Source organism: Stegodyphus dumicola, chromosome 2, assembly GCF_044657685.1.
Source record: "Stegodyphus dumicola isolate Sdum_Otavi_A_Nest chromosome 2, ASM4465768v1".
Taxonomy (NCBI): domain Eukaryota; kingdom Metazoa; phylum Arthropoda; class Arachnida; order Araneae; family Eresidae; genus Stegodyphus; species Stegodyphus dumicola.
The window spans coordinates 187961949-187983859 of NC_140769.1; the positions used below are offsets into that span (position 1 = coordinate 187961949).

At 32.9% G+C, this 21911-nt stretch overlaps 2 protein-coding genes across 3 annotated transcripts in view; one reads left to right on the plus strand and one right to left on the minus strand.

The window, feature by feature from the left end:
- LOC118197723 (T-box transcription factor TBX20-like) overlaps positions 1–21911 on the plus strand; it is a 90523-nt gene that overhangs the window by 48360 nt on the left and 20252 nt on the right. Inside the window, exons 4-5 of the mRNA XM_035369258.2 lie at positions 10452–10734; positions 11898–12065. Of these exons, the coding sequence (XP_035225149.1) occupies positions 10452–10734; positions 11898–12065 (451 nt within the window). The remainder of the gene's footprint in view (positions 1–10451; positions 10735–11897; positions 12066–21911) is intronic.
- The window catches only part of LOC146998682 (uncharacterized), a 146829-nt gene that overhangs the window by 44979 nt on the left and 79939 nt on the right, over positions 1–21911 (minus strand). The window lies entirely within an intron of this gene.

A 21911-nucleotide genomic window follows, 5' to 3' on the forward strand; every position in this document is an offset into this window, starting at 1 on the left:
GGGGGAACTCAACAGTTTCATTAAATGATTAATTGATATTTTTAAATCATTTGTCTGCGTTGAATGTTTAAACGTATATCAAATTAAAAATGAAATATTGCATAAAGGATAGATGAGGTTACATAAAGCTTCATGAACTGTAAAATATTCTTATTACGTTACATTTAATCGTTGGGTGGATTTTTTTTTCGGGGGGGGGAGTATTTTCACTACGGGTTGAGCCCAGTTAAGGCAATGAAATACTATTAGTTACTTGTTGATATAATCTGTAACTCAATTCAAGGTCTTTTCATTCTCTCTCATTTATGATCGAAATGTACGTCGTCACACCACATATCACTTATTTTCCCTGCCTCATTTGAGACTACTACTCAAATTAGCTTCTATTAGTGCATTTTTCGCGAAATGTTTTGGCTGCTCTAAACTAAAAAATCTCATACAAACATCACGTGACTTCTATGTAAAGCCTATTAAATTATATACATTTTTTGGACTTCATTTAAAATTATTTCCTCGAATTATTCTACCTTAATTAACCGATCTCTCAAAGCAAGTCAAAAATGACATTACAAATTTTCAATTTTCAAATTAAATAACCCGCTCAATTTTCGTTGTACGGGAGTCAAACTTCTTATAATTTTGTTTTTTCATAACTAGTACAAAACTTTCTCAATTATAAGTATAGAAACCAAGAAACTGCATTAAAAGTTAGATTTCGTTATTTGCCCCAAATCAATTTTTTTTTTTTTTTTTTTTAATTTGGCACTGCAAAAACGTGAATATTTTCGTTATTTGAAACACCTCTGTAATTGGAAGTATATGTCTACGACCAACGATTGGGAAAATAAAGACAGGGTAAGGACTTTTAAGCCGGGTAAGGAGTGGGTATAGTATATAATATACGTAGCGTATTCGGAAACTAAGTACCGTTTCATTCGAGCGCTGTCGTAGCGCTGTGGTAGGCGTCCCGCGCATGCGCACTAGTCTTTCTTGTTCACTGACTTTCAATTGTCGCCATTTTGGTTGCTCTATGTTGTGTTTTCAGTTTCCTGTGCACATTCAAAATGTTTAAGACAATTAGTTCTCCCGCTGACTGTGAGATTCGTGTCGTGATTAAATTTTTCAACGCGAGGAATGTTAAACCGGCCGAAATTTATCGTCAAGTGACAGAAGTTTACGGTTAATACGCGATAAGTGATGGAATGGTGAGAAAGTGGGTAAGAGTGTTTAATGCAGGTCGAACAAATGTCCACGCCGAGGCTCGGAGTGGTCGGCCTTCTGTTGTCATCGATAATTTGGTAAGGAAAGTTGATGAAGCAATTCATGAGAACAGACGTTTCACAATGACAACTCTTTCAGAGGCATTTCCACAAATTTCACGTACTGTTTTGTTCGAAATTGTGTCTGACCGCTTGAATTATCGCAAACTGTGTTCCCGATGGGTTCCAAAAATGCTCACTGATGTTCACAAAACAAAGCGACTTGGTAGTGCCCTAACATTTCTCACGCGGTACAGTGATGAGGGAGAAAACTTTTTAAACCAAATTGTGACAGGTGATGAAACTTGGGTGTGTCATTTCACACCAGAATCGAAACAATCGATGGAGTGGAGACACACTCATTCTCCGAAAAAACAAGAGTTCAAAGTGACAATGTCATCACAAAAAATTATGTGCACTGTCTTCTGGGATAGGAAAGGCGTTTTGCTTACTGAATTTCTTCCCAGAGGTGAAACCATTAATGCGAGACGATATTGTGAGACTTTAACAAACCTAAGGCGTGCCATTCAAAACAAACGAAGAGGAATGCTCAGTAAAGGAATTGTGTTGCTCCATGACAATACTCGGCCCCATACTGCTGGTGTCACTCAATCGTTAATTCGACAGTTTCATTGGAAGCAGTTCGATCACCCGCCATACAGCGCCGTCCGACTATCACTTGTTCCTGCACATGAAGCGCAAGCTTGGTGGCAAGCGCTTTGGATCTGACGATGAGACGAAAAATGCTGTGGAGTCGTGGTTATCGAAACTGGCGGGAAGTTTCTTTGACGATGGTATACAAAACTGGTCACCCGCTATGACAAGTGTTTGATCATTGGCGGAAACTATGTTCAAAAATAGTTTAAGACATGTATTTTCATGTAAAAATAAAATTGGATTCGAAAAAGTTGTTTTACTATTTTTTTTTCAAAACGGTACTTAGTTTCCGAATACGCCTCGTATGTATACGTTTGGTGCTGCGATTGCAGTAAAAAAGGGAGGTACACAACTAAATATTATAGCTTTACTGCACGCTCATATACAAAATTTAATAAGTTATAATAACATATAAGTTATGCGACATACATATAAGTACGCACAGACATCACGAAACAGTTTTTTGGATCCTTTTAAATCCCTTTTACAATCCGTTTGGAAAAAAGGGTCTCTTACTCTGTGCGTACGTACAGACGTCACGAAACAAAAATCGTCCAATTGGATTCGGCAACCTTCAAAATGGATATTTCCGTTGAAATATGATACCCGAAATTTTTCGGGATTAAATTACTTTCTTTACTTCGTACAAGGAAGTAAAAATCAGTTTTTAACCAGCACGAGAATTTGAGTGTCTTTCGAAAAATTTATACTTCCTTTTGCGTAAATTTAAAAACTAAAAGACAACTTTAAAAGTTGAATTCAGCGAACCAGTTTGAATAAAAATGGGATTTAATTCTATTATGGGTAATTTAATTGTATTAGTTTTTTTCTCTTAATTCATGATTTCTCACAAAACGCATAAAAAACCTTTCAGAGAATCTCACATCCTTCAGAGAATACAATGATATCTGCGATATAAATTATCAATTACAATTCAGAGCAACTATTCGCTTTTGTCAACTGGCAAATGATCAGTTGACAACTGGCAAATGATCAGTTGACAACTGGCAAATGATCAGCATTTCATTCATTAACATAAAATACAGATCAGCTACATTTACTGTATCTAAAAAGCTCCTTATCAACTGTATCTAAAAAGAAATGCAAGAAGTTCACATATTTAGTACAGTAATCCTCACACAACTGAATTGCCCATCGACATCCTATTCGACTATACGCACTTACTACATTTCCACCTACGTGTTCAGAACAGAACAGAACCCTTGACAGAAAAACTTCGACCGCTCCATCATCCACAGATGGATATTTTCCCAACCTAATTTAAGTATGATAGAAACTATCAAATGCGGAGGTCAGATTTCTCGTCTTTAATCAGACGAGGAGAGCTGGTCTTTCATCTATAATATAATACGGAGGTCAAATGTGAAAGTCAGACTTCAGCATTAAACACGCCCAGTTATATTGTCTGCCTCTAAGGACGTTATAAGACTCGGACTTATATTCTCTCGAAATAAAATAATCTTTTGTAATTGGTTTTCGAAGAGTATCATCATCCACCGCGAAGGAAGCGAATTTGCTCATTCTTATTCAAAATAACAAAGGCTTTGCAGATCCTAATGTAAATGGCTTTGTTTCTATGCAACATTCAATAATGACACGATTCCCTTTACACAAAGTTTTTCCTTCGGAAGACCACAGGAATCCGCCCACATAAGACATTGTTAAGTTCGGGGAACAAATAGTAATATTGTTTTTTCTCAGGGTTATGTGAAATATGAAGAATTTTATTCTCTGGTTTATTTAATATGCTATTGTAATATGTTACAAGCTTAAAATATATATCATTATTATTTTAGAAAAAAAAATGCGTAATGTTATCTTGGCATAATGGTGCCGGTATCCATACGAGAGCAACATTTTGTATGCTATGCCGTTCCATAAAGATGATAAATAGTAATGTTTAATTTGAATTAAGCAGCTCTGAGTACGATGCCAATATCTTTATAAGGTATTTTCTCCCGCTTTACAGCATGCCTTCTTGATTTAACGGTTAGCACACACGGCGCGTATTTGAGAGGTTCAGGTTTGAGTACCATTGCTCATTTTTCGTGTTTCCTAATTCTCAAAATAGCCTAATGATTCTACAGTGGCGCCCAAACTGAAAAGGTGGTAGATGATGATTCTTTACTAGCAGGATTTGGCAAATGGGTCCCCTAATCCGCAGTCGCCCTTTGAAAGTGGGAGTACATAAGTTATTTGTTTCTTCCTTTCTGCATGCCTTCGTGGTGTAACGGTAGCACAATCGGCGCGTATTCGAGAGGTCCAAAACTGGAGTCCCGGCGAGGGCATCACTCATTTTTTCATATCTCCTACTTCAAAATAACCTAACGACTCTACATGGCTAAGTAGAGGATCATTATACATAGAGTTTTAGTTTTCGTTTTGTTAATTCAGCAAACATGCCGAAAGGAATGAAATCACAGAAACTAAAAAGTAAATCCGGAAAAAAGCAAGAATTAAAAAACACTAGTTTTACCATGGTGCCCAGGCATAAAGATGCTTGCATCTTAGTAATAATTGTTCAATTCATTTCGAATGCCGATATTCATGAAAATATTGGCGAGTGGCACCTTTATGCAAGGTACTGTTATAAAAATGCTTGTCTACATGTACACTCAATAATCCTTGTTTTATCACGACCATCGTTAAAAGAATGATAGGCTCCTTCATCCTTATAGTATTTGTAAGCCCTTACTTATGCCAACAGGCTCATGAGTAACAATAAATTTGCTAAATTATGTATTTCTGCGATTCGAAAGGAAGGGGAAGAAGGCACTGGCCGTGCAGCCCATACTACATTTATTCTGGAATTTTATATCTGGGCCGTTATGATGCACCGTTATGACGAAATACTTTTTTTCATAGTTCTTGACAGATAACAATAATAAAAATAATAAGATCGTTCATACAAAATTTGAATTTTAGGGTCCTTTATTTCAAATACAGTGCGAACAAAATATTTACCCTCTTTGCTGTTATTGTGATTTAGAAGAGATACGTTAAAGAAAGGGTCTATAATAGAAACTGACTGCAGTATAAGTGCTATTTTACCTCAAGTTATTTGAAATTTTATTCAAAGATTCTCGCTAAAAATGTAAAAAAAAATATCAATACGAATATCAGATTTTCCTTTAATAAAACGTTGTCGAATCGCTTTGTAATACTGAGTTATAATACTCTGCTGAAGCCACTTTGTCTTCTTCACAGGTTTTTAGACAATATAAGACTTTCAGTTAAGAGTCCAGAAAACGCTGAATATGAATATAATTAAGACACGATAACACGCCGAACAAATACTAATTCAGGAGACTTCTGAATTCATTGACTTCTGAATGAATATAGTTCTGAGATAAGAAACCAATTATATATTCCAAAAGTGCTTTTTCTGGTAGCATGCGAAAAAAAAAAATTAGTAAGGGTATTTTTTCTGTATTTTGATTGAGGTGTTATGAATGTGAAATCTGAATAGCCGGTTACTTGTCAGGTATAAAAACTAGTTATAGCTAACTGTTAATCAGCTAAAGATGCAAAATAGTTTGAAAAACCGCTCAGAAACTTTTAATATTTTTCTAAAGATTAAACAATGATTGAACTGCAATTATTATGAAGCAACAGGCTATTATAAGATATAGGCTCCGAAATGCTTATGGGATTAACTTTTCAGATCTGTTACAGAGAATGGTAAGGATTCTTAGGTCAGTTGGATCAGTGAAATATGGAAATTCATTCAGAAGCCATCTCTAAGATGAGAAATGCTTTCCTGGAAGACTTTCTAAGATTTTGAAACGGAATTGGCTTTTTTTGCCAATACATTCGGTGGAAAACACGCAAACTATTATATACCGTCATTTTGTTCATCAGCTAAAACGAACTACAAGAGTTTAATGTACTGAATGTACTATGAGAAATAATACCTTAAGACCCTCCTTAATTTGAAGACTTTCTGACTGAAGTTATGAATGCTGTTCTAAAATGATAATCTTAATTTATTTATGCTTTGTATGTTACATTAAATAGTGCATTGATAGATTAAATAGTGCTCTGCTAAAATAATATTACGGATTCATAAAGTTCGTTTGATAGATTTATTTCGTTGGTTTTAAACTAAAATTTATTACAATCCACGTTTGGAAGTTAAATGAGCTTTTGAAATACTAGATAAAAATCAGATGGAATTAATTCACCTTCGGACAGTATTTTAAATACTTTTGCTAATATTTTAGTAGCAACTAAATTATAAAGTTTATTGTCGAATTTTAGTCTTATTTACTTAGGGTATCTTAATTCAGAAGTCAAACAACAAAAATCAGCGTTAATTTACAAAATTTTCACAGGACTAGTTTCGATGGTTTTACCGAACCATTATCTTCAGCTGCAAAACCGCAAATGAACAAGATAGGAAATGAATTATTATTGTTATTGTGTCTTAATTATTGTGTCTTAATTAGGGTATCTTATTAATTTATTTCCTTTGTATTGCTAAATATCTATTATATCTTTGCATTTAAAATTTCATAAAATTATTTAAATGGGGTTAGGAAATTTTGATAAAGTAATAACTGTTTGAAAAACAAGAAATATTTAAAGTAATGAAAATGATTTGATTTTGTGGAACGTGTATCTGCAGCTTATCTTCGAACTGAATGTGATTTGAATATAAGGTTTTGAAGATTTCATTTGTCCAGACTATTCTATCAGTGAAAAAGAATTTTACGTCACTTCCGCTCAAAACATAAAGCGTAGTTTTATTTTATATCGTCTGAAACTCCACGATCTGGCCGAAAAGTATCACGTGATTTTTAGCCACGGAAGAAAATATTCCAAAAACGGCGGCGATGGAGATTCCTGTTGCCAGATAAGGTGCATGCGGAAATGGAAGAGATATTTTATTTCTCTCTGACTCCACCCCCCACGGCCTTCCTTTTAGCCTGATAGCGCACATGCTGATCCGAGAAACGTGTTTTCGAGCAAAAAAAAATATGCCCAGAAACAGAAATATAAAATACAATCTTTTCGTTTCTCTCTCTCTTTTTTTTAAAATTGTTTCAGCATATAGCAGCCTTATTTATCTAAATTTCGCGAAGTAACTACAGTAGTATAGCCTTAAAAAAGGATACGTGAATTTTAATATTATTGTTTTATTTTTCACATACACACCAAAAGGAGTATTGTAATTTTATAAAAACGTGAAATGTCACTGATGTTTAGGTTAAATACAAATACGATTCAACAGTTTTCGAAGGTAATATCGACAACATAAAACAGAGCAGTAGGATTTTATAGTAATTAATAAATACGTGGCGTAATTTAAAACTTCTATTAGTGAAGATACACACTTCTCTATGAAAACAGACCTGTTTGAATATTTCTAAAAAATGCTCAATTACAGTTTAAAATGAGCACTCGGAAAATAATACTTCTCTCGCCTTTTCCAAGCATACAACTTAATTCATAAAATATCAAAAATGTGCAACTAAATAAAATAATAGACATATTAAATATTTAAAAATTCATTAAGAATTTAAGTGAAATAATGAATAAGCATAATAAAATTTAAAAATTCAGTTATCTACTAAGCTTAATTTTTCCGCATGAACAGCTTTTGAATTAAAAAAGTAGAAGAAAAAAAGAAATTAAAATCTGAAAGGTTTCAGATTTTAAATTACGTCCAAAGGGACAGGTTTTTTTTTAACATTTTGTCTGTTATTTTTATTTATTAAATATCACGTTCTTCGCACTTAAACCATAAAATTCACTTCAAGAGCAATATCGCAAATAGTTTTAAATTGAGCATATCTTTAGAATTTCCGATACAGAGACTCGCGCTGGAGGGGTTTTTTTTTTTTTTTTTTTTTTTTTTTTTTTTTTTTTTTGTACAACGTTGCCATTGCTCGCTTTGAAATCCTTGAGTTTGTTAATCAAAAAATGCGTTAAAGATTTACAAAATATGAAATCAATAATAAAACAAATTCCAAATTTGGGCTTCCATATGCCCATATTCGCTGTAGATTTACGTCATTCAAAATTCGATGGCTCTATGTACCTTTGTTTTATCACAGTGCGAGAAATATATATACATTTATGCAGATTTTTTATTATTTCATTTCTTCAAATACAATACAGGACTCTAACATATGGTGGCAACAGTTTGAAAAGTGAAACGAACATTTATAGTGAACCAATGCAAAATCGCAAAACGAAAACAATGGTCCTTCAAGGACAAAGCCCCTTTTTTGGACTAATAACAAAACAATTTCACTCAGTTTATAGAACGAGAATTTTAAAAAACTGAAAAATACGTTTGCTATATTATTTGATTTTAGTAGAGATAACTAACGATGTTATTTTTTTTATAATCTTATTTATTATGATCCTGAATTTTAATTCGTTTTGAATACATAATACTTTTTTATGATCATTTTTTTTCTTCCTATAAGAATGTTATTAAATATTTAATACCATTGCAAAGGTCGATTTTCCTTTCATTCTAATCATCTTATCAGTAAGTAATTATTTCTTATATTTATTTATATATTTAATACCAAATAAAATGCTTAAAAAGTTCTTACTTTACGTACAAAGTAACAGTTATGTCTGAATAAAGCGCTGTAACCACCATAAGTTTCGCTATTTTATACTTTTTACGACGATGTTCCGTAAGTTCTGTATGGTACAGAAATAAAAAAGTTTAACTCGTTAACTTTATTCACTCATTATCTTCGGTTTAAAAAAAAAATTCCCGAACTAAATTTCTTCCATATTGAGGCGCGTTATCATCTATTAAAAGAAAGTCAAGTCAAAATATACTTTTAAAAAGCCTTAAATATGGTTCTAGATATATTTTTACAAGATGCAGGATGCTGTGTTGAACAAGTGCAGGGAAAAGTGATCCCAGTAATCTTCATTCCGCCCTTTTAAAATAACATCTGGATCTTGTAGTCACATTCGGGAAATATAAAATATTCCTTTTACCAAATACTCTAACTTAACCAAGGCTCAATTTAACATATGATTCTAAACTTGATTATATATCGAAGGTTCCAGGAACATGAAATATTCCTATCTTCGTTAGGATGTTAAACTGAGCCTCGGTTATGTTAGCTTATTTAATTATGGCAAAAAAATACTAAAGCTATTTGGCTAAAGAGAAGAGATACTTTCGTGAAAGACTTATCAAGAGAAAGTGACTCGTATTAACGCTACGCATGGGAAAAACAACGAAAACCAACCACGTAACCAATCTGCTCTCCTGAGTTCGAACCCGCATCGAGCTATCAGTATTCAACGGTCTTTCCAGTGACGTGGACTTAGATCCATTATTGTGGAACTGCAGTTCTAAGGTTTTCAGCTTCCAGTTCAGGTGGGTTTCTGCCCCCCCTTCCTTTGTTATAAACTCAGCGAAACACAAATCATTGGTTATTTAGCATAAAGGCACATCTCATACACACTTTTTCGCGATTTAAATATTCTAGTAGCGGCTATAAATTCAGCTATCTGTCAGCCACGTTCTTTTTGAGATCGGCTGTGTCGGACGGAACCTGATTTTGAGAAGAGCTTGTTTAGTTTATACGATCTTGTCTCGGCATCCCGGCAAAAATTTGACAGTCTTTGAATTGTTTCCAGAAAACCAGAAACTATCTGTTTTGAAAATTTAATTATCTTGTCACTTCCATAATTGTTTGCCTTGCTATGAACAGCCGAGAGCTCTTCACTTCAAAGACTCTCTAAGATGATACCTCAAAATCACAGCTCATTCTTTTGACATGATTAGTACGAAGATAATCCCCTGAGCTGCAACAGGAAACGTATTTTATAAAGAAAACTTGCCACACCATTTTATGATAGGATAAGGTATATTCTCCCTGCTTTTCACATGCTTTCGTGGTGTAACTGGAAGCACTCCCAAAGCGTATTCGGGATAAAACCTTATAAGCTGTTTCTCCCGTCTTCTTAGCATGCCTTTGTGGTGTAATGGCCAGCACACTCGACGCGTGTTCGAGAGATCCGAAGTTCGAGTCCCGGAGAGGGCACTGCTCATTTTTCATGTCTTCTGCTTCAAAATAATCTAATGTCTCTACAATAGCATTTATTTATCTGCATTTCAGAAACAGATTGATCAAATAATGTGAGATAATGTAGAGGTTAGTATTTACATAAGTAAATGCGATCAGTTGGTCACATTCATGAAATATCATTAATTTGGTGCACGTAAAAATAATATAGGACACCAATGTATTTCCGGAACAGGAAAATACATTTTAAAAATATAAAAACAAAATGAGACATACTGTTAACAAACTTCCGATCATCAGGGAGATTAAAATAGTATGAAAAATGTAAAATTAAAGAAACGTTTTATATTATTATTTATTTTCGAAATAGTTTTACGTAAATGTTTATGCTAAACTGAAGTTGCTTAGATGTCTAATTTTACATATTAGACTGGCATGTCTCTATATCATGAAGTCATAAATGCAGCTATCATAATGTTAATCAGATCTTTTCATTTTGCAGACGAATGTTTCCAACTCTGAGAATATCCTTCACCGGCATCGATACAAGCGTGTCTTCTGCTAAGTACGCTGTTCTATTGGACATAGTACCAGTAGACCAAAAGCGATATCGATATGCTTATCACAGATCTTCGTGGCTGGTAGCTGGTAAAGCAGACCCACCTTCGCCTGCCCGACTTTATACTCACCCGGACTCACCGTTTAGTGCAGACCAGTTACGGAAACAAGTGGTCTCCTTCGAAAAGGTCAAGTTGACAAATAACGAGATGGACAAACAAGGACATGTAAGCAGTTATAGCTTTCAGTATTTTCTGAAGATTTTCATACAAAGATTATACATATTCTCTTTTATCTACCAAAATGGTATCATTCTGATTTAATTTAAAACTTCGAAATGCAAATAAACGTTAATAAACATGCATAGTGTTTTTACAGGTATGTATTGCGTTTGTTTTAAAAGAATAGTGTAAAGAAATACATGGTTATTTTAAATAATGCATTGGGTTCCACAAAGGTGTATTTCGTATACAAAGGTGTATAGCAAATATAGAAATGGGTACTACGTGAAATGAAGTAAAAATCTTTCACAGTTTAATCCTAAGTATAAACCTATTAATATATTCTACAACAAAAGGGTTTTTAAGTTTTACAACGCCCTACGGACGTAAAATTAAGGAATTATGATGCGAAATGATAAAGACATGAAGCTATTCAAAATAATTATGTTCATATAAAATAATCTTTAATGCATATGCTTAGGAAACATACAGATTTATTAAGAACACAAAGGTTCATAAGATTTGACCTAAATTTTGGGGCGAAAAAGGAAAAAAAAAAAGTTTTAGAGTCTAGTTTACTTTAGTAACATAAATTACGAGAACGCTAGCTAAGTCTTAAGCGACTTGTCGCTGTGTATTGGAAATTACTAGAATTTGAAGGGTTTAAAGGACCCTTTCATTTAACTCAGATTAGTTAACACAAGGCACGTCTTGTGCTTGTAGAATCAGCCAGCATTTGCGGCGTAAATAAAAAATGAAGATAAATTTAATACTAAGTTAATCGTAAGTTAGTTAAAAGGCTACACAGACTGAACACGCGCAAGTTGGCTCAAAATACTAATGCCGGCGTGATAAGCCTAACGGCGAGATTAGTGCAACGCCGCAGATAAACTGTTCTCAAGAGAATCATGTAACAGCCGTAACTTTCAACAGGCGGAACACGCTCTGATTCTACCACCTAAAAACCTTTCTTTAAATGTTATCTCTTTTCTCCCTCATTTGAATACGAGCGAATTAGAAATTAGCATTCTGGCAGGAAAATGGAAAACGGTAAAAACAGCAAAGCTAACTAATATAAAATAACTACTCTACACGTTATAAAAATGAATAAAAGTTACGCATTTAACAATTATACTTCGAATTAATATTCTCCACGTTTCTTCCTTTAGATTGTCCTGAATTCCATGCACAAATATCAACCTCGAATCCATCTTGTCCGTCTAAGACAAGATAGTCACAACTCTCCCATCATCTCCGACTTGGAGCAAGAAAGATTCCGGACATATATTTTCCCGGAAACTGTTTTCACAGCTGTTACGGCTTACCAGAATCAACTGGTAAGGAAATAACCTTCTTATTTCCCCTTTATCATTCCGTTCCATGCAAAATTAGTATCGGAATACCATATGCAAAATTAATGTTAAGCCATAATCGCTAATTCAAATTGTTTCTGTCCTCAGAAGTTCATTTTACAATGTAGTCAACAGTTATGGTATCCTAAATTAACTTTGCATGTCGTTCTGCAGCTTAACTGAATGCAACAAGTGAAATCTAGAACCTCTTATGCATAACGTTTTACTTTGCTGATTTAAGAAGACCCAGCTATTGACTACGATATAAAATGGACGTAGAGGACAATGAATGATTTGAATTGGCAAGTGTTTACCGTCAACTTGTGCCTTATATATAATAAGGAAATTCTGTATTTTCGTTAAAAATATATTAAAAAATAATAATTTCTAATTACCATTGTTCTTATTCTATTTCACAAAAAAGGGTTAATTAAGATTTATTATCTTTCTTTCACAAAAATAATGTAAACGTAAAAATTACCTATCATGTTCATAACTGTTGCCAGTTTATAAAAAAGTTATGAACTGCATAAGAATTACGTATGGAAAAAACATTATAACTAAAACTTTACAGCGCTATATGGATTTTAAAGATACATTTAAAAAATCAGAATAATTTTTCTGTCTGTAAACTCATTTATGTTGACGTCCGAAATGCCTACGTTTGGGTCTTCCTATTTTTTGTACCATGTTACTTATGTCTTTGTTCAATCAATTGTACAACGGTTTCGCAAAATAAAACACGTTTAGCTTCCACGCTCCAGCATGCAGCCGTTCAATAAAGCCTAACATACTTTCAAATTTAATTTGTAATGTTACTGAGTAATAAAATAAGCGATTTAAAAGCAATAAACGCAGTTCTTAATATTTTTTTAATTTTTAGTGTGACTGATTTAAATATAGATATATTAAAACCATGTCTAACTAGAAATATTCAATATTTTTAGGAAATTACACTAGCTGCGGTCCCGTTAAAATCATTATATACTTTTTTCTTTTTTATGATGGCTAGTTTTAAAAAAAGTAATCAAGGGATATGCAAAAATATGTATGGTATATGGGGAATTCTGAAATTACTTTGTTTTTAAATATTTTGTGATTTCGTTCTTGAATTTTATGTGGAGTAAGTGCGAAGAGTGTGATATTTAAAAATAATGTTAACATATTAATCGGGAGTTCTAAACATATGCTGCTATGCAGCTTTTAAAACGTTTGTGGTTTTGTTGTTGAACTTATGTGACGTAAGTGTAAAGAGCTTAAGAGAGCTAAGATGCTAAAAGAAGAAAAATTAAAACAAAAAAATTTAAAAAAAAAAAAAAAAAAAAGGTAGCAGGAGTGAGTGCAAGAGCAGAATGCTAGACTGCGAGCTTAGTGAGGGCCTAAGAAACTTTAGCATACCTTTTTGGGTGACCGTTAAAATCTGTAACCTTTCAGATTTTTTCGTTATTATTATTATTCAATTTCGTTTAGTCTTATCGCTAAGTCTCAGAACGCATTTTTAATTTTAAATTTGGATTTATTCTTTACTATTTAATTCTCCCATCATCGTTTCCATGTAATTCATTCCTTTTTCCAGTCATTTCCATGTAATTTCATGCAATTCCAGCGAGTTTCATGCGTTCGCTTATTTGTTACATAATTACTAATAATTATATAAAAACCGAAATGACAGGAAATTGTCTTATTGCATAGGAATGCATAGAGCATTTTATATATACCCCCTGAATATTATAACATGTAAAAAGTATAGTATCCTATTTAAGTGGAAAATTGAAGCAACATAGGAAGATAAAAGTTATTTGATATTTATGGCATTGATGCTAAGGCTGATTTGGATTAACTTTAGACACTATATTTTACCGTACATAACAGTAAATAATCTAAAAACCTCAAAGAATAGAAACACGCCAAAGTAAAATATAAAATTAGCAAAGCAACAACTTTGTTAATTCAGAAGTCAAACAACAAAAATCAGCGTTATACCCACAAAACTTTCACAGGACTAGTTTCGATGGTTTTACCGAACCATCATCTTCAGCTGCAAAACCGCAAATGAACAAGATAGGAAATAATGATTAGATAAGATAAGAAAGCCTGGACAAGAATAAGCAAGTGGCGCCATCTGTTGGCGAAACCAGAACTAAAACATAATTTCTCTAAAAGCCGAAGGCAAATTTGGATTGGAATTAGGATCGTTAACTAGAACAGAAAGATTTTTATGAATGTGAAATGCCTCTAGAAAATCCAGTTCTCCAATGGAAGATGTTTTTTGAATAATTTTGGCAGCAGAAAAATTGAAAGTGTGATTTTCGGACCAACAATGTTGAGCAACAGAAGACTTCTGTGTTTCCTTTTTTCTAACATATGCCTCATGTTCTTTGACGCGAAATTTTAAGGCTCTCTTAGTTTGTCCAATGTAAATTAAACCACACTGGCAAGGAATCCTATAAATACCCTAGGAATTCATATCCGGAATGGGGTCCTTGAGTATAGAAGTTGGAATTTTATTGATGGGAGAATAAACAACCCGAAAGTTAAATTTCTGCAAAATATGTGCAACTTTATAGCTAATTGATGGAAAGAAGGGAATGACAACAGGATTTTTATAATCTCCTAAAATAAGAGTGTGGCTTTTAGTGTGTTGAGATGAGAATTTTTTAACTGCTTGATTAATAATGTTGGGTGAAAAGCCCCTGTCAATAGCTATTGCTTTTAAATAATTTAGTTCTTCATCAAGGGCTAGTTTGGAGGAGCAAACTTGAAGAGCACGGAAAACATAGGAATAAAATGAAGCTAACTTTTGTTTAGTCGGATGACATGATTTAAAGTGTATTACTAACTAAGTGTATTTAAAGTGTATTACTAAAGTGTATTACTAATTAAAGTGTGTCACTAAACTCTTAAACGAAGGACCATATAATCCGATCCCTAAAGATCCTTCACCTTCGGACTTATCCAAAATAAAAACTGCGATCAAATCTTCGCAAATCATTTCAAGCAACTTAAAACATTCGCTTATCCCATCTGTTGCGAATTGTGCCAGATTATATGCTCTTCCCAAAATTCATAAAAGTGCTATTCCTTTCCGCCCTATTGTATCAAATTTAGGTACTGCCTCGTATCCTTTAGCTAAATATTTAGTTTCTAGATTTTCCACTCTATTAGACAATAACATTTACACCATAAAAAATTCAATAGAGTTTGTAAAAAAGGTTAAAAACATTTCTCCTAGTAATTTACTCATGGTTTCTTTTGATGTAAAATCATTATTCACCAATGTCCCAGTGGAGGGTGCATTAAGATGTCTAGAAACCAGACTTCGCGAATTTCATTTCTCTTGCATCGAAATTGATGAGCTAATTTCTCTCACTCAACTCTGTTTGAAACAAACACATTTTGTTTTCCAAAATAAATATTACAAGCAAACTGAGGGATTAGCCATGGGAAGCCCCCTCAGTCCCATCCTGGCTGATATCTACATGCATTATTATGAATCAAAATTGTTTGAAACTTTAAACTTCCCGGCATGGTTCCTCTACGTAGACGAGACGATACTTTTACTCTGTTTGAAGGTAATAAAGCTGATTTAAATAAATTTCTTTCAACAATGAATTCAATTGATCCTGCTATTCAGTTCACTTTTGAACTTTAGACTTGCAATTCTCTTCCGTTTCTCGACATTCTGGTCACACGTAACACATCCAACTTCAGTACTACGGTTTACCGTAAACCTTCATCGGTTTGCCTTCCACCACACTTTAAATCATGTCATCCGACTAAACAAAAGTTAGCTTCATTTTATTCCTATGTTTTCCGTGCTCTTCAAGTTTGCTCCTCCAAACTAGCCCTTGATGAAGAACTAAATTATTTAAAAGCAATAGCTATTGACAGGGGCTTTTCACCCAACATTATTAATCAAGCAGTTAAAAAATTCTCATCTCAACACACTAAAAGCCACACTCTTATTTTAGGAGATTATAAAAATCCTGTTGTCATTCCCTTCTTTCCATCAATTAGCTATAAAGTTGCACATATTTTTCAGAAATTTAACTTTCGGGTTGTTTATTCTCCCATCAATAAAATTCCAACTTCTACTCAAGGACCCCATTCCGGATATGAATTCCTGGGGTATTTATAGGATTCCTTGCCAGTGTGGTTTAATTTACATTGGACAAACTAAGAGAGCCTTAAAATTTCGCGTCAAAGAACATGAGGCATATGTTAGAAAAAAGGAAACACAGAAGTCTTCTGTTGCTCAACATTGTTGGTCCGAAAATCACACTTTCAATTTTTCTGCTGCCAAAATTATTCAAAAAACATCTTCCATTGGAGAACTGGATTTTCTAGAGGCATTTCACATTCATAAAAATCTTTCTGTTCTAGTTAACGATCCTAATTCCAATCCAAATTTGCCTTCGGCTTTTAGAGAAATTATGTTTTACTTCTGGTTTCGCCAACAGATGGCGCCACTTGCTTATTCTTGTCCAGGCTTTCTTATCTTATCTAATCATTATTTCCTATCTTGTTCATTTGCGGTTTTGCAGCTGAAGATGATGGTTCGGTAAAACCATCGAAACTAGTCCTGTGAAAGTTTTGTGGGTATAACGCTGATTTTTGTTGTTTGACTTCTGAATTAATATTTATTCGGCGTGTTATTGTGTATTAATTCAAAAACTTTGTGTTTGCCTTGGATTTAGTCAAGATCTTAATCGATTTCGAGTGCACACAGGTACAGGTACCTCTTCATCAGGAGCAAACAAATCTGCAAGACTGGGATCAAAGCAAGATATACACAATTATTTGTATTATTTATCGGCACCAAGAAGTTCGAACTTTCCTTACACGTGGTCGAGAATTCTTTACTTCTGGTAGCAGGAACTATTGTAGAGATTAGAACACAAGGCCTTTCACTTCGGATTCTTTAAACTGTTGAAATTTTTATTCCAAGTCTCTAAATCTATTTGCAGCTTGTCTCTCAAACCAAAAAGGACCACTAAATTCGAGGGACCGTATGAAACGTTTTAAAATAAGTCTCTATAAGTCTCACCAAAAGTATTAGTAACTTAAACCAAGTCCGAAAAACTATCGAAGTCCGAATAAGCATTAGGTTGTAGAAGCATGGTGCGGTCCACGCTTCTGTTCTTCAGAAGCGGGGGAAGGGACGAGTCCCTGTTCATTTCACAATCCGAAAAGACTAACACAGGAGCACTATAAAACACGTCCTAACAGCTGAGGTTGGATGTCTCAAACAGTTCTAACAGCTGAGGTTGTCGTCCTAACAAAAAGGATTCTTATATAACCATTTAACTTATCTATCTATCTAGCTCATTCTATGTGTTATTTATCTAGCTCATTTTATGTATTTTTCGCTTGCCTATTCTGCCAGTCTTGCAGATTTCTTTGCTCCTGATGAAGAGGAACCAACACTGTTTGCCCGCGAAATCGATTGAGGTTTCGATTAAATCTACGCCAAACACACAGTTGTTGCTTTATTAATTCTATGAAATTGGAGACCTATAATGTAACCAGTTTTCAATTAAAATCGCGCTTTTTATTCGTGCTAATCAACGTATTATGCTAAAAAATGACTCTCAATATAGACCGTCCATATCTAGTAAAGGATGAAATGGTTTCTACTAGCAGGATCATACTATTCTTAGCTTGACGGATAACTGAAATTTCATGGTATTGCGATCTCGGAAAATTTCATCACGGAAAGATTTTTTACACAAGACAGATGGACTATATTCAAGTTCGCATTATGTATTCTCTAATTTTAATTTAATTAACTCATTTAAATTTAAGGAAAGTAATAACTTCAGGACAATTTTATTTCGCTTAAACCTACTAAATTTATAATGTGAAATGATATTAAATTTAGATTATTGTTTATGTAATTAAATTTTCCAAATTTTAAAAGGTAGTCCTTTTTATGATGTTATTAGATATGAAAGGCATTCTTACAATGTTTTAGGCAACTTTCAACAATAAAACGTGTCACAGTGCAAACAGATTACATCTCATAAGATTTGACGCAGACGTTTAACATAACACCCATTCTCCTAAAGTAAGTTACAAATAACGAAATGAAAAATTTGCTTTCAGAGGCATGCTTAATGACTGGCTCGTAAGAAGCCTCCTGCAACTTAATCACGCACTTCGCTTCATAAAACATTTCTGATTTAGTGCCCGGGTGGCACAAGCAAAACATAACAAATCACTAGCCCCTCGCCGCTGATGGGAATCCCCTCCACACGTACCTTTTAATTTTTCGTATCGCGCTAATTTTATTTTTAACACTTAAGCCAGATTCTTTCGACGAACCCATACACTCCCCTCCCCCTCTACCCGTCATAAATGTGTGACTAAACACAGCCGTGGTTACGTAATAGGTATAAATTAAATTAAGGAAAAATCAGACAGTATGTGAGGATTTCTAAGAGGTGAAATGATTCAAGTCCAATTCAGAGAATCGTTCTTTGATAAATGGTGTCACTTATAAATCTCATTTCTTATCTATAAAGATTTTTCCAGTTTAATGCAAATTTAAATAAAAAAACAACCAAATTTGTCACCAAGGATGAACGAGACATTCATAATCAATCAAACCGACAGATAAAATGCTCGAGTAATAATTACTCAGGAAAAGAAAAAACTCTTAAATTGTAAAATATAGATTTCCTTGTAGCGCTTCCCTTCTTCAAATGTCTTTTTTCTCTATCAGTTAGAAATTCGAAATCGAATCTTCTTTTTCTCTTTATCCGCTAAACTTTTGATAGTTTATGTTAACGCGTGAGCATTGTTAAAAATGTAATATTTTAAATAAACAACATATTAATGTGTTATTTTAAACAGGTTTTCAATGTAATAATAATAAATTTACCGGGAAATTTTAGTTATTCTTCTGGAAAAAGTCAGTTAAATGCACTTTTTTAATACCTCAAAGAATGAATCTGCGCAAAAGTTATGATGTCATTGAATTTTAATTTACTAATCAAAATTAGGCTATCATTAATGTCATGCGATCACGTTTGGAGCATTTTTTTAAAACGCAGTTTAAGTAAATCATAAACACATTTAACTATTTATTTTGTACAGTAATTAATTGTGGAATATTAAGATTTAACATATATTATTATAAGCTTACAAAAACATTAAATATACGTGAAATTCAAAGACATTTTATTTAAAATGTCAAACTTCCACATAAAAATTTACTGTGATTACATAAGAAAAAGACAGACAATAATAAATTATATGCCTTTTGCCTAGAAAATGACGTATAATTTTAAAGATTTGTTAACAAATTAAAAAATTTCAGCTTATCGAAATTTTTTGAGATTTTTCAATAAATTCCCGATATTATTATTTTAATAACAGGCTACAATTTCAAAACGATTTACTATATTCTGATCCCTCATTCTTCATTATCTAGCTAATTATATACAGATTAAGGAGACAATGTTTCTAAAAAAAAATAATAATTTGATTTATCTTGCAAAAAATAAGCAAATTTTGAGAGAAATGCATTTAATGTTTAAAATGTTATATTTTTATTATTAAATCTTCTCCAAGATATCTAAGTCTCCCCATGTCCATAGGTTACACCATCCTTTTGCTCAGCCTTATCTGTTTTGCTTTTTATAATCAGCCTATTTGTTTTCCTTGTAATTTTTAATCTTGGTAGTGAGGGACACTTTGATTCACTTATTCGCTCAATGTCGAGCTTACTAAATCCTTTGCATATTCACCGTGTTGCGTACCTGTACAACTTGAAAGATCTAGAAAGCCTAGAAACCCTCTGTTAAAGTGTATAACAGCTCTGTATTTCCTCAGCTTAAGAATCTGCGATTCCACAATCCATCGGTATAAATTTCCACAAAATGCCATTGAAACTTTCGTTTGCATACTGTATCTTTCCATGTAAGTTATTTTATAACAACTTCAGCCCACAGAGTCTCATATACACAGGCTTTAGAATATCCATAATAATCTTTAGCAGTCTCTTGGATTTGTCTGTGTACAACACTGTGTCATCCACTTTAAAAGCAGCTCGCTGATATTTACACCAGCTGTTGGGTCCAACTGACATGCATAAGTTGTTTTGCTTTAGAGCAGGTGTGAAAAAATGGATGAATTATTGCACTTCGCATTCCGTGTAAGTTATACACATTGTTCCTGATCACAGCTTTATAGTAATTTTTGCAGTTCGTAAATAAAGATATCTGTTAGAGAGTGACTTTGACCGGCCCACCAAGACCTTTTTGTTTTCCCTTCAGTTTTCTAAATTTGGAAGCAACGGCTTCTGTATATGACCTGTGCATTCAGACTTGGTGATAGTATTTGCAACCATGGAATTTATCGTTTTTTTTTTTGTTTTTTTTTATTATTATTATTATTATTTTTTAGTTTTAAAAAGGGGATTGACCAGACGTCGACCTGCAACCTTCCTTGGATTTTGTAAAGCTGTTCAAGAGAAGTGGGATAAAATATATCTTGAAATACTGCAAAAGACTTTATTGTCTTAGAAATTATAGCGTAGAAAGATGGTAAAGAATAAAGATTATCAAATAGAACATTTAAAACTCAAAAATTTTAAGTGAAGTATTTCTATAAATGCAATGAAAATCGTCTAAAAATATGCGAGCAACCTATGTAAAACATCGTAGCTGAAAATAAAGCGGTTCAGAAACATCGAAGTTTTAAAAAAATCATCATAAAAAGTATCGTGGTAAAAAATGAAGCACTTAAAATCATGGCATGACGATAACATTGCAGAATACTGTGTTTCAGGTTTTTTAAAGTGGTAAATGTATATTCGCATAATGGTTTGTGAGCGCAAAAGGAAATAAGGAACATTCTCTATATTTTACATCTTTTAATTAATTAATAATTTTTTCTTAAAAAGCATTAAAGGAAACTTAAGCAGTCAAAAACTGAAAATGAGTAGAAAGTTAATCTTACGTACAATAGTTAAGATAATTTTAAATTTATGTATTTTATTATTAAAAGTCATTGTTTAGTTAACCATTTTTATAAAATGAATTAGCAGATTTTTTTTTTTTTTTTTTTTTTTTTTTTTTTTTTTTGTGTGAAAAATATTGTCTAAAAAATTAGGAAAGGAAAGATGTGTAATTGGATGAGGTTACAAATATTAATAATATTTAACTAACTGAAACAAGACAAGTTTTAATTTTTACTAAAAGACTGTCAAATTAACAAAATGAAAGAAAATATTTTTACAGCTTGATAATTAATTAAACAATTTTAATATAGATAACCTCATGTAGTTACTCTTCTTTCCTTTTCAAAAAATTTTTAGTACATTTTTCATGAAAAACTGCTAGTACAGCTTCATTTAATTAAATAATGACATTTAAAAGGTAAGTTCAAAAATTTTAAATTATATTAATTGCTATATATAGGATTAATTGTGTATTCATTTTCAGTTTTTAAATGCTTAAATTTCTTCTTGCTTTACAAAAAATTACTAATTAATCCCAAAATATGAAATGTAGAGGTAAAAATATTCCTCGTTCCGTCTTGCACTCAGAAATAATTATGCGAACATACATTTACAACTTTTAAAAATCTGAGGAACATATGCTTGAGATGTTATCATCCTGCGATGATTTCCAGGTGCTTTATGTTTTACCACGATAATTTTTACGACGTTGTTTTAAAACTGCGATGCTTTTGAACCGCATTATTTTCGACGATGCTGTTTTAAACCTACCCGTTTTAGAATTGCGATGTTTTTTCCTTGCTTTCTTTTCTCTCACGCCCGCTAGCAATCGATAGGTCTGGAGTTCGAACCCCGGGAAGAGCATT